The sequence below is a fragment of the Mirounga angustirostris genome, unplaced genomic scaffold (genome assembly GCF_029215605.1).
Source record: "Mirounga angustirostris isolate CCGP_5_RB_7025 unplaced genomic scaffold, mMirAng1.0.hap1 SCAF_14, whole genome shotgun sequence".
In the NCBI taxonomy this organism is placed as follows: domain Eukaryota; kingdom Metazoa; phylum Chordata; class Mammalia; order Carnivora; family Phocidae; genus Mirounga; species Mirounga angustirostris.
This window is the reverse complement of record NW_026991722.1, coordinates 64,827,758-64,841,380: the sequence shown is the minus strand read 5'-3', so window position 1 is coordinate 64,841,380 and position 13,623 is coordinate 64,827,758. Positions and strand designations below refer to the sequence as shown.

General features: G+C 40.7%; 2 protein-coding genes across 2 annotated transcripts in view; one reads left to right on the top strand and one right to left on the bottom strand.

Annotated features, from left to right (window-relative positions):
• Positions 1 to 13,623, bottom strand: part of PI4KA (phosphatidylinositol 4-kinase alpha) — a 123,874-nt gene that overhangs the window by 89,976 nt on the left and 20,275 nt on the right. Inside the window, exons 3-8 of the mRNA XM_045887179.3 lie at positions 9,887 to 9,980; positions 7,126 to 7,214; positions 4,927 to 4,999; positions 4,068 to 4,327; positions 3,465 to 3,531; positions 32 to 180 (exon numbers count right to left, since the gene is read on the bottom strand). Of these exons, the coding sequence (XP_045743135.1) occupies positions 32 to 180; positions 3,465 to 3,531; positions 4,068 to 4,327; positions 4,927 to 4,999; positions 7,126 to 7,214; positions 9,887 to 9,980 (732 nt within the window). The remainder of the gene's footprint in view (positions 1 to 31; positions 181 to 3,464; positions 3,532 to 4,067; positions 4,328 to 4,926; positions 5,000 to 7,125; positions 7,215 to 9,886; positions 9,981 to 13,623) is intronic.
• Positions 1,602 to 2,272, top strand: LOC123852836 (prefoldin subunit 4-like). Its single transcript, XM_045887180.3, has one exon. The coding sequence runs from the start codon at positions 1,609 to 1,611 to the stop codon at positions 2,011 to 2,013; it is 405 nt and encodes a 134-aa protein (XP_045743136.1). The 5' UTR covers positions 1,602 to 1,608; the 3' UTR covers positions 2,014 to 2,272.

Below are 13,623 nucleotides of genomic sequence, written 5' to 3'. Positions count from 1 at the left end.
AGATCTGTTTAACCACCAATGCTTTCCTTACCAAGTTTAAGAGTTCTCGAAGCATTTCTAGTGGAATATTGAACTCCTTATAGGTGATGCCATTAAAAAGAGGAGAAACTGAGAAGCTGGAACTGATGGTGGAGAAGTAGAAATCAGGTTCCAGGGCACTCCCATCAGGTAAGTAAGAGACTGGCAGGGAAGAAAACCAGAAAGTCAGTCACATTCACACACGACCAGGATACTTCCTCAAGCTGATTCCCTCAATAACCAACAAAGTCATAGACTTTGCTTTTGTTTACACTCCAATTCTTTGTTTTTTAATGAACAAGTAAAGGCTGAATTTCAAATCCTTTGAGATTGATGCTTCTCATGGGAGTGTTTCACATCAAAGCTCAGATACAATCATGTCCTAGTATTTTCAACACAGACAGTATAACTTAATGTAGGAAGAAAAAAAAAAAGTAATACTTTTTTTTTTTTTTTAAGTATTACATCTTTTTAAAGGTTGACAGATGTAAATTTCAGGTCCACAGGACCCCAAGATATTTTACCACCAAAATTAGAACAGAAATGCACATTATTAGATGTCTCAAAATCAGAACAAAAATAAAGGCAATCGTCCAACACTTACAAATAAACATGAACCCCAAATGCCTATAATTGTTTGAAAATCCATTATTAGAAATCTATAATAGACTATGAGTAGAAAATAAACAAGCTTGTAATATTTTCATATTAAATAGTGATAGACAAATATCAACCCATTAAAAAACAATAAATTTTATTACTTTCTGAAGCCCTGCAGCACAGAAAACGCAGAGTTGAGTTGATCCTGATTGTGTCAAAGCTGGTGTGTACTTCTCTGATGCTTGTGATGCTATGCTGACCTGACTAAAGGCGAATGGGTCCCAGGGGAGCAAACAGGCAACTTACAACAGAGGATGGGCAATAATATGGACAGCAGTTGAGATGCTGGAGGCCAACATCATAAATGACCAGTGAAGGAGGGAATGAATGAGGAAAGAGTGAGAATAAAGTTGGTTTAAAGCAAGTAGGCAGGGAAGAAGGTAAGGAGTGTGTGTCAAACGTGTATAAATAGGTGTATTTACACACACATATATTTATTCATAAATATTTATTTATTCATATTCATCCACAAGTGCTGGATACACACACACACACACACGCATAAAGGAGTATTATTCAGCCTTGAGAAAGATTTTGCTGTTTGCAACAACATGGATGAACCTAAGGACATTACTCGAAGTGAAATAAGCCAGACATGGACAGAAAATAAACTGCATGATCTCACTTATATGTAGACACTTAAAAAAGTTGAATACATGGGAGCAGAGAGCTGAGCAATCATTACCAGGGGGCAGGAAGATGGGGGAAATGGGAAGATGGTGGTCAAGGGTACAAAGTTGCAGTTAAGTAGTATGAATAAGTCTAGAGAGCTAATGCATAGAATGATGACAATATTTAACATGGCATCAAATACTGGAAAGTTGCTAAGAGAGTAGATTTCAGGTGCTATCACTACATTAAAAAAAAAGAAAGAAAGAAAGAGAGAAATGGTAACCATGAGGAGAAGGATGTGATTGGTCCAGTCCCAAGATGGCGGCCACCATGAAGAAGGTGGCTGCAGAAGATGTCAACATTACTTTTGAAGATCAACAAAAGATAAACAAATTTGCATGGAATACAAGTAGAATTACAGAGCTGAAGGAGGAAATAGAAGTAAAAAAGAAACAACTCCAGAATTTAGAAGATACTTGTGAGGACATCATGCTTGCAGATGATGATTGCTTAATGATACCTTATCAAATTGGTGATGTTTTCATTAGCCATTCTCAAGAAGAAACACAGGAAATGTTAGAAGAAGCAAAGAAAAATTTGCAAGAAGAAATCCACACCTTAGAAGCCAGAGTGGAATCAATTCAGCGAGTGTTAGCAGATCTGAAAGTTCAGTTATATGCAAAATTCGGGAGCAACATAAACCTCGAAGCTGATGACAGTTAAACATTTTATAATACTTTTTTTTTAATTTGTTTAATAAACTTGAATATTGTTTAAAATGATAATTTCCCTTCCTCAAATGATATGGAAAGCAAAAGTTTCTTTTCTTAAAATTTTCATTTATTTAATGAAACTTGCCTATTTTCACATGTCTTGCTTATTTATTTTATATTTTTAAAAGAAGACAGTATTCATCTACGTATTTTGCATAACGATTCTATCAAGTGTAGGGGCTTTATGTCATGTTATTAAAATCGGTTAAGCAACCTTTTACGTTTCTATATTAAAAAAAAAAGAAGGATGTGATTGGAGTCATTATTTCAGCATGTTCATGTATATCAAATCATCGTGTTATATATCTAAAGTATATACAAGTTTCTTTTTAAAATAATAATAGAAAAGAAGATAAGAGGTTTGTGATTAGAGGGCACCTCCCAGATAGATGCCATGAAATGGGGACTAAGCCCTGCGTGGCAGAGCCAGTGTGTGGTGGGCAGAGATGGAGGCAGAAGACAGGAACTGCAGAGTCAAGGATCTAAGATTTGGGATTCATGCAGGGAGGGAGTCACTGAAAGTTTTTAAGGTGGAAATGATTTATGCTTTTAAGAAATAACTCTTTAAAAACATTCTTACAGCTCTGTAGAAAAGGGCCTGGAGGGGCGCCTGGGTGGCTCAGTTGGTTAAGCAACTGCCTTCGGCTCAGGTCATGATCCTGGAGTCCCGGGATCGAGTCCCGCATCGGGCTCCCTGCTCGGCAGGGAGTCTGCTTCTCCCTCTGACCCTCCTCCCTCTCATGCTCTCTGTCTCTCATTCTCTCTCTCTCAAAATAAAAAAAAAAGAAAAGAAAAGAAAAGAAAAGCGCCTGGAAAGAGAAGAGAGACCAACTGTAAGAAAAATCAGACTTGGGGTGCCCGGCTGGCTCAGTTAGTAGAGCATGCAGCTCTTGATCCTGGGGTTGTGAGTTCGAGCCCCTTGCTGGGTGTAGAGATTACCTAAAAATAAAATCTTGAAAACAACTGTCTCTGTCAAATAAATAAATAAAAATCTTAAAAAAAAAGTACTACTCGTATCATTATTATTTTAAAAAAATATTATTTATACACTTAATGACTTTATTTTTTTTTTAAGATTTTATTTATTTTTTGACAGAGAGAGAGACAGCGAGAGAGGGAACACAAGCAGGGAGAGTGGGAGAGGGAGAAGCAGGCTTCCCACGGAGCACGAAGGGGGGTCTGTATATTATTTTCTGCACTTTTCTCCACATTTGAAATATTTTAAAATTAAATTTTAAGAAGTTTAAACAAAAATAGAAAGTAAATGCTTTCTAAAAGCTTGACTCTCTAAATGCATGACAGCAGAGTGTTATTATTAGCATCTTTTATGTCAAGACAAATCACAGTGAACCTGCTCTTCAAGTACCAGGTCAATATTCCTGTCAGAAAAGTGAAGCCCACCTTCAAAGCAGTGAAAGGCAGATCCTCCAGGGGAGCTGGGAGGGGGCATCCCACGTTCAGGGCTGACCTGAAACACAAAGCCGCCTTACAGATTAGAAAAGGCTAGTCAAACCGCTGTCAGTTTCTCCTTAGACAAGATTCTCTCTGCCAGCCCAACATTTGTACCTCCAGTCCTGGTTCATGCCTCACCTCCTCCCTGAAGCCCACCTTACCTAAGTGTTCTCTACTGTATACCATGTCCCTAAATTCTTCGTGTTTAGCCATATATTTTATACTTCATTACTGAGATAAATTATTCTTAGCATTTAGTGTCTTTAGCTCATCTCCATGAGTCAATTATATACTTCTTAAGGGCACCAACTGTCTCCCACTCAGAATAGAGCTTGGCACTGAACTGCTAGGAAATAAATACTTCATGACTGGGAGATGAAATCACTTATAAATCTTAAAAGGCCAAAGCAAGCCCTTGTATTATACAGAATTCCAGTGAGAACCTTTTCTGTTTTGTGAAGTTCCTTGACCAGCATGCCAGTGGGATTTTCTTCGAGTGAGCACTTAATAATACCTGACCTCTCTGCCTGCCTCCCAGGCGTGCAGCCCCACCTGAGAGATGCTGGACACGCTGCTGGTCTTCCTCTTCAGGGTGCCTTCCTGACACACCGTCAGCAGATTACTGGGGAGGATGGAGCGGAAGTCATTGAAGGATCGCCTCCGCACACCTTCAAGCTCCTCAGGGACTCGGAGGGAATGAGGAGGGACTTTGGGGAACAGTTTTGAAAGGAGAGACTCTTCTGTGTTGCTGTAACGCCCAAACGCTCGTGAGATTCCTATCAGGCATGGGATCGCGTATTTGCAAAGGTATTCTAGAAGACAAAGTGAAAATGTTCCGATATCAGAAAGTTGCCTGGGAGAGAGTTGTGCTGCACCAGCTTGTAACGTTGGCTGACATCTCATAACCCATCCCCTAGCAAATGTGACGGGTCAGAACAAGTCACATCAACATGTCAGCGGCTGATCTGCACAACTTCAGACTACATCTGTCACACACAGCTGCTCTTTTTGGCAGGTCTCAATCTATGCATGGTACACCCAAATCAGTAACACAGGTAAGCCCTGTTATCAGGTACCTTTACTATACTTAAACAATATATTTCGTCCCCCGGGATTATGTTGGTAGCCTTATGCTAGAGGCAATCGGGCATGTTATAAATGAAGAAATTGAGGCCCAAGAAGGGTGAAGTGACTTGTCTAAGGTCACCTGGTATTCAGGTAGCAGAGCTGCGCTCATGACCCCCACGTGTCCTCTTAGCTAACACTCAATGAAGGCAAACTAATTCAGGAGGGTTTCATCCATCAGGTACACAAATAGTAAAGCACAGAAAAGAAGACCAGGAAAAGCAAAGGAAAAAAGTAATCACAAAGCCATTATGAAAAAAAAAAAGCCTCAGATCTAGAATCATACCTTTTTCTTGAATCTCCAAGGCCTGGCACATTCCCAAAAGGACATGCAAAACCTGCAAAAGCGCCTCTAAAATCTGTAATAGCCACGGAAACAGAAAAGACAAATTTATAAACAAAATCAGGTAAGTACCACAAAATTCATTCAGAATTAGAAGGAGCTTTACACATTAAAGTGTCCATACCCATATCTGATACGTAAATGCCCGAATGACAGCTCTGCCGAGGGGCCAATCAGCTAACCTTCCAGGAACAGAAACCGGCCCCCCTGGGTTGGTCCAGAGTGCCCCCTAACTCTGGGCCGATATTGTCCTCCGGGGCTTGTGCCCCTGGCCCTTAGAGCCACTCCTCTTCCCATATTCCAGAAACAAGTATAGGTCCCCAAATCTCTTTTCATGGCAAATATTTCTGTCAAGCCATTCCTTAGGATTATATATCCTTTATGATGCTGAGTGCCTGCTTCTGATTTCACAGTAGTCCCATGTGTCAGAAACAGTCTCAAATTGTGGGGCTCAGGAAAATACATTAATATTCCAGGGATGTTAGGACTCACCCTGAGTAATCACCACACTCAAAACATAGTCTAGACTTCCATGTACATGATGTTAGCTTTTCAGCAGCCACTTCACTCTGCTGGCTCAGTAAGCTGACTGACACATAAAATACTTGCATCTTTTTTACACCTCTACTGATGCTATTGGTATTTTTTGCCTGTCATTGATGCCACCAAAGCTTGGGGGATTAGCTTTAGTTCACCATACTGGTCTCTGATTCCCAGTATTGTGTCATCTACAGAAGGAAACCTACTTGCTTTCTGAATCTTCGTTTATGGCCCTGGCTCATTTTGCTTCAATGGTAGGGGGTAGGGGGGTAGGCTAGGGGAGGCTTCTGCTGGGCTGGCACCCTCTGCGGTAGTCCTTTGGACAGCTCCACAAACCTTCCAGATTGTGTTGGCCTTCAGCCCATATTCTAGATCTAGGATGTTAGGAGGGTGTTTCTCTAATGCCTTGATGAAGATCAACTAGACTCCATCTACCTTATTTCCCTCTACTACCAGTCTTGGAGGAAACCCCAGGCAAAGAAGAGAATAAAATTGGTCTTATATAATGTGTTCCTAATCCAGGTAAATTTCTGACATTTTGCTAATGTTAAATGATGCTGAATAACATATGAAGACTTGAAATGCAAGACTTTCTCCATTTGGTGTATTAAAGTTATACCGTCATATTTAGTATTGACATTTTGATAAATGTTATTTATAAAAAAGCCCTTAACTTACAGCCTGCTAACTTCTGAAATAATGATATACAATTCTAATATACAAATAAAGAACCTAAACTAAGAAAGAAGGATGGAGAAGAACGTTAATGGCAGAAATACAACAGAATTTACAGTTTGATTAAGGAAAGAGATTTTAAAAATTAAAAAACAGATACAAGAACTCAAAAAGCATAGCTAGGCGGAAACGTTTAACATATTGACAAGCAACTGGCACTCCTTGGCAGGACCTGAGGATAGCAGCATATACAAACTGATTTTCAAAATAAAAAATCTCATTAAGAAAAAGTTTAGGTTATGATTGTATTCTTTGTTTAAAAAAGAGAAGAGTATGAAAGACATTTAAGTAACATTTCAACAAAATAAACTAAAATGAAAAAAATCTGGGCACTTAAAATCTGGGTATAATTTCAACTATCTAGATAATTCCCTTCTATGAATGAATCCCCAACAGAGAGTCAGGAAAGTGAGCTGCATCTGCCTTTTGCTGCCGACCTCACAAGGCTATGGGGAAAGCTGGACGAGACAAGAGTCAAGAGGTCACTGGGTAACCTGGAAAGTATTGTAAGCAAGTATTCAACATTTCTTAGGTGTGTTAGTACAAAATAAATCAACTAAAACAACCCAATCACTTCAAAGGTTTTTTTTTTACTCTTTTCATTACTTTGGGACTCTTTTTGACTATATAGAAATGCACTCCAGGGGCGCCTGGGTGGCTCAGTCGGTTAAAAGTCTACCTTCGGCTCAGGTCATGATCTCAGGGTACTGGGATTGAGCTCCCTTGCTCGGCGGGGAGTCTGCTGCTTCCTCTCCCTCGCCCCTCCCCCTGCTTGTGCTTTCTCTCTCTCTCTCTCAAATAAAATCTTAAAAGAAAGAAAGAAAGAAAGAAAGAGAAAGAAAGGCACCCAATTCACCACACACTTACCTCATCCCTAAGTGAGGGGTCCCTATAAGCCACATCAGACAGCAAAGTGACCAAGCAGAAGCTGAAGCTCTCTGCAACCGGGAGGGTGGCTGGAAGGCACACAGACACGAGTCAGATCATTACCACTGAGACACTGGACCATACCTACGGGCCATCCAATTCAGTAAGTTCCCTCTCTCACAGGGCCTGCCAAGAGACCAGTTTACAGGGATGGCTGCCCTCACTGAGGTGAACCTCAAAAGAACAGATATGGGCCCAACATGGTTGCTGAGAAATACCCCTAACTTTTCTTTTAATAGAATGTTTTGGTTCAATAAACTTAAATGTTTCTGCCAATTTATAGTTTGAGATTATACAGTTTCTCAACATGACAGACTCCATTTTTTATTCCTGACCTAAATTTCTACCCAGGGTGAGAAACCAATCTTGATAGAGTATAAGAGATGGTATATGGAGGCTAACCATCAAGTATCAATTACCACTACTTTAAACTGAATTAAATGTTTATATTTCTTTTCTGCTTTATTTTGACAAGTGGAGAAAATCCTAACTAAGAGCTTCCAAAGATTTGCTCTATTCCTAATAGGTTTTTAAGCCCTTCCACTACCGACCTCTTCAAAGGGAGGTTCTCAGGAGCATGGCCTCAAGGTTGGGAAGGGATCACTGGACCTAAAAGACCAAAAGCTAACCAGTGCTTCTATGGTGTGCACCTTAAAAATGTCAGAATCATTTCTGTGTAGATCTAATCCCTATTAAATATTTAATCAATTTTGAATATTGATTATTTAACCAAGATCTATTCAAAGCACATGGCAGAAGATTGTTACGTGTTCACTTCTGTACCTATAATTTTAAGATGCAGCTCTAGGTCCTTCTTAAACTTGAGTGTGATCAGAATCACCTGCAGGCTTATTAAAATGCAGACTGCCAGCTTCCCTAGCCCCAGAGTTCTAATTCCTCAGTAACTCTGATGTGGGGACTGACAATCTGCATTTCTGACAAGTTCCCAGGTGATGCTGATGCTGCTGGTCCCAGATGGCACTTTGAGAAGTACTCCTCTAGAGTTTAAAAGCATAAATCATACTGCCTAAATAAAAATAAAAGAGTGAAATGTTACCTAATAGTTGGACATTTATATATCTCTAACAATGTTTCAAATAGTGCTAAAACTTTCATCCTAGTGGGAGTCCATGTACAGAGAAGTAATACTTGCTTTGAAAGAAAAGAAAATAGAATCAACTTCTACTGCTATTCTACTTCTCCCCAAATTAGATAACAGTAGTGGACAGAGATGTTTGACGTTTTTTAGCAATGCTTTCTATTTAATCTGTAGTCCTTCAGGGTGGGAGGATGGGCAAAATAGGGAAAGGAGACAAACTCCCAGGTCTAAAACAAAGAAGATATAGGGATACAATGTATAACATACGGAATATTATCAATAACAGGTAATGACTTGGTGTGGTGACAGACTGACAGAAGCTAGATTTATCATTGTGATCACTTTGTAATGTATATAAACTTTGAATCACTATGTTGTATGTCTGGAACTAATATATATTGTATGTCAACTACATTTCAATATAAAAAATTGTAGTCCTTTAAATTCCAGGGTATGTGCATAATTTGGAGTCTGTCAGTTTCAGGCACAATAGGTTACCAGAAATGATGAAACCCAAAGGAGAGGAATAGGCACAAGCAGATGTTCATGAGAACAGCAAAACCCATCTTTAGCAGGCTGAGCCCACCCAACAAACTAGGGCCATGCCACCAATGAAAAGGACAAGGGCAGGGGCGCCTGGGTGGCTCAGTTGGTTAAGCGACTGCCTTCGGCTCAGGTCATGATCCTGGAGTCCCTGGATCGAGTCCCGCATCGGGCTCCCTGCTCGGCAGGGAGTCTGCTTCTCCCTCTGACCCTCCCGACCCTCCCCCCTCTCATGCTCTCTCTCTCTCAGTCTCTCTCTCTCTCAAATAAATAAATAAAATCTTAAAAAAAAAAAAAAAAAAAAAAAAAAAAAAAAAAAAAAAAGAAAAGGACAAGGGCCTTCTCTATAGACACCAACCCTCTGCTATGTCTGAAAGTGGACCTCAGGTCTCACATAGGGAGATTATAAGAAAACCTCGGTCTCCAGGGTCATGATCTCTAGAATGTTGGAGGTGTCCCAAACTCATATGGGAGTCTTGGGAAATCAGTATATAAGAACATCAGGGTTACAAGTGCTTAGCACAATGCCTGGCACATAGTGGACTTATATACTATTTTTAAAGGTACAAAATTTAACTAAAACTCAGCAACAGCAACAAAATGATCAACTGTTCACAGTGAATATGGTGTTCAAGTCCTGGACATCCATCTCACCCTTCCTTTTTGAGTAGTAGCGATGCAATCTGGAGAACTTGATGCACTCCAGGAGTGAGCCTATTCATCTAAGGGTAACAGAGACTGGTTGAGGGATGGGCAGGGGACCCAATTCTGGCAAGGAGACATGAGAAAAGGTTCATGAAGGTCTCCAAGTTCCTGTTCACTCCCAGAGTGCAATGCAAAGCCAGTTTTCTCAGCCTTGCCCTCGCCCCCATGGGCTCTGGACAACAATGAGTAGGCACAGCCCATGCTGCTACAGACAGGCAGTTGTCTTACAGCCAAGAGTGGAACCAGCTAGAAACATTGTACCTGATGCATTATTATGATTAAACACCTGATCCATACAGACTGTGAGCATACATGCTCTTCCCGGAGTTCAGGGAAAAATTTATACAACATTACCTCTGCCTTTCCGAGCTGTGCTTTCTTCTACCCAATACACTTTCGGAAGACCTTTAAGCAGTCGAAGAAGGTAAGGAACCACAGAATCTTTGTGCTTAAAAAAAAAAAAAAATTATATTTAATACAAGTGCGGCTAGTAGTAAAGCATACGCATCCTAATCATCTCAAAGATGGATGTTTGTGTGGATGGGCATCCTTCCTGTTTCCATATGGCAGCAGCAGGTGGCATCAGGAAGTTATCACATCACCTGCACCAGGGGTGCCTAAGGAAGGGCTAAAATCTGCCCTTCTGCTGCTGAATGTCCAGCCCGGCTCTGGCCCTTGCTGGGGGCTAGGCCCCCATGAGGGCCTTTCCACAAGAAGGTATGTGTGCGCACACACTCTCAAAACTGCCTTCAACAAGAGTGTTCAGAGAGCCCGCAAGCCCTTCAGTGGGCCCCAGGATCAGATCCTCTAGACTGAGGGAAGGTCACAGCCATAAGCTTCTAAACTTGGTGATGCTTCTGTTATTCATGGCCTTTGTCCTTTTTTTTTTCTTTCTTTCTTTTTTTTAATTTTCTGTTTCATGTTTCCTTTTGCTTTTCCCAAATTGAGTGTTAGACTTTATAGCCATCATTAGCCAATACAAAAACTACTTTCTTCTAGTTTCCAAACTAGCCAGTCAACATGTCACTTCATAACCTTCCATGACTGACTCTTTTGGTTGTTTCCCTATTTATAACTGTTCCAGTTAAGGATTAGGTTAAGTGTACTCCTGAGAAGGGGGATACTATTTGATGTCCTGAAATACTGAAATCAAAACAAAACATGTGGTAATACTGAAAATATGGCTACAAATTCTGTGACACTCCTTCCATGGAACGGTAGAGTCAAATTTACCTCCCCTGGAAAATGGGCTGCCTTAGTAACTTGCTTCTGGTGTTTTTAGAAAGTACAGTTGATTCTTGAACAACATGGGTTTGAAGTGCACAGGTCCACTTGTATATGGATTTTTTTCAGGACTGTAAATGTATTTTCTCTTCCTTACAGTCTTCTTAATAACATTTTCTCTAGCTTACTTTATGGTTTTTGGTAAGGCTTCTGGTCAGCAGTAGGCTATTAGTAGTTATGTTTTGGGGGAGTCAAAAGTTACATGTGGATTTTCAACTGCACAGGGGGTCAGTGCCCCTAACCCCTGTGTTGTTCAAGGGTCAACTGTAGTTTAAGAGACCGACTTCCCAGGCTAAAGAAGACAGTAACAGCATCTATCTGGCTTTTTCTCAGGACACATGCCCTCGGGACCCAGACATTACATTGTGACAAAGTGACATAGCCCAGGCCACATGGAGAGGCCATGTACATAGGGGTGGCCTGGCTGAGCACCCCAGCTTAGGTCCCAGCCAATAGCCAGGATCAACCCACACCCTTGTGCATGAACAAGCCTTCAGGTGATTCTAGCCCCCAGCCTTCCAGCCACTCCAGGTGACACTGAATGGAGCAGAGACAGTGACTCTTCTGTGCTCCAGCTAAACTGGAGATTCATGAGAAAAGAGAAAAACCAAAAACCAACCTATTGTATTAAGCCACCAAATTTTGGGGTAGTTTGTTCCACCACAATACATAACCACAACAAATAGAGAACTTTCTTTAGCAAAAACAACTTTTCCTCTAAATCAGAGGAAGGAGATGGCTACATCTGTCCAGGATCCCATTGTACTAAGAGGCACAAAACTCCAAAGGATGTGTAAGGCATGGCTCCCTGCAGAGGAAGTGACTCCAGGTGTTCTATCCTGTAGAACCTGTGATGGCTTTTGTAGCAGGTAGGAGTGAACTACTTCTGCTACTCTGGCCACAGCTGCTGCCAGGGCAGCCCATTGACTGGACTCGGAGGCCAGTACCACAGCCCATCCTGGTTGGAGACAGAGAACATCAACACCAGGTGAACCAAGAGAAAGCTGGTCCCTAGGGCTCAGGGGGCTGGTAAGGCCTGTGGGGCCCCTCTCCTTGTGTGGTGAGGTCAATGGGCTTCCTAGAAGCACTGGCAGACTGCATGGCTGAAGGAGCTGTGACCCCAGGTCCCGCCAAGCTTTACCAGAAACCCAAATTACACCAACGTAATTTGTATTTGTCTTTTCCTTGCCACTCTAAAAAGCCTACCACAAATATTAGGGACTTACAGGTAAATCTATTAATTTTGCCAAAGATATTTTCGATTAATACACATTTGGATAGCAGTTTCTCATACAGATTATTTTTAAAATTCTTTTCCTCCCTTTATATTTAAATTTAAATAAGACTTTGCAAAAAGGAGATATGATTTTTTTTATTTTCACATTTATAAAAAAAGAGGCAAATAATTAAAATGCAGTTTATATGCATCTAATTTTGGTTTTTCATGTGGCTTGGTCAAACAACCTATTTAATTTTCAAACTACTGCTCTAAAATGCTTAATTTTTTTTCAAATGAATGAATACCCTGTCAAAAATATTTATCCTACTGAAGTAGAATTTCCAGGACAGGGGCACCTGGGTGGCTTAGATGGTTAAGCAACTGTCTTTAGCTCAGGTCCCAGGATCGAGTCCCGCATCGGGCTCCCTGTTCGGCTGGGAGTCTGTTTCTCCCTCTGACCCTCCCCCCTCTCATGCTCTCTCTCTCTCTCTCAAATAAATAAAATCTTAAAAAAAAAAAAAAAAAAGAATTTCCAGGATGTAAGCATTTTTAGATAAATAAAAATTTAAATATCTAACATCTTTATTTTCCTAACATAGCATGATTAAACATGGAATTAAAAGTGATTCTTGATAATGATAAAAATAAACAAACAAATAATAGATTCTGTATTCAGTGATTAACCATTTGCTTCCATTAGCCTTGGAAGTACTAAAAAAAACAAGGCCACATCATTTTTTGTTGGAGCCAGAACACTGATTTTCAAATCACCTCTAAAAGATACATTAATATGTACTCTAAAACTTATTTTATATCTATCACAGTTCTTTTTTTTTTTTTTTTTTTAAGATTTTGTTTTATATTTAGGGGCATCTGGGTGCTCAGCTGGTTAAGCAGCTGCCTTTCAACTCAGGTCATGATCCCTGGGTCCTGGGATACAGCCCGAATCCAGGTCCCTGCTCAGTGGGGAGTCTGCTTCCTATTCCCCCCACCCTTCCCCCCCCAACTCGTGCTTTCTCTCTCACTCACTCCCTCTCTCTCAAATATTTTTTCTTTTTCTTTTTTTTTTTAAGATTTTATTTATTTATTTGACAGAGAGAGAAATAGCGAGAGCAGGAACACAAGCAGGGGGAATGGGAGAGGGAGAAGCAGGCTTCTTGCCGAGCAGGGAGCCCGATGTGGGACTCGATCCCAGGACCCTGGGATCATGACCTGAGCTGAAGGCAGATGCTTAACGACTGAGCCACCCAGGCGCCCTCAAATATTTTTTAAAAAAGACTTTTTTACGTTTAAGTAATCTCTACACCCAACGTGGGGCTTGAACTTACAACCCCAAGATCAAGAGTCATACACTCCATCGACTGCACCAGCCAGGCGCCCCTATATCTATCACAGTTCTGAACAAGATTGTATTATGTCAAAGTTATCTCAAAGAACACCATCCTTTGGAAGGGAAAAAAAAAAATGGTTACTCAGTCTGACCAACGAACATTTGACCTTAGATTGAAAATCAAGTCTACTCTGGAGGGCACACAATTACTTCATTTAGCATTTTAATTAACTTTCTGGCCAAACAAAACACAGTAAC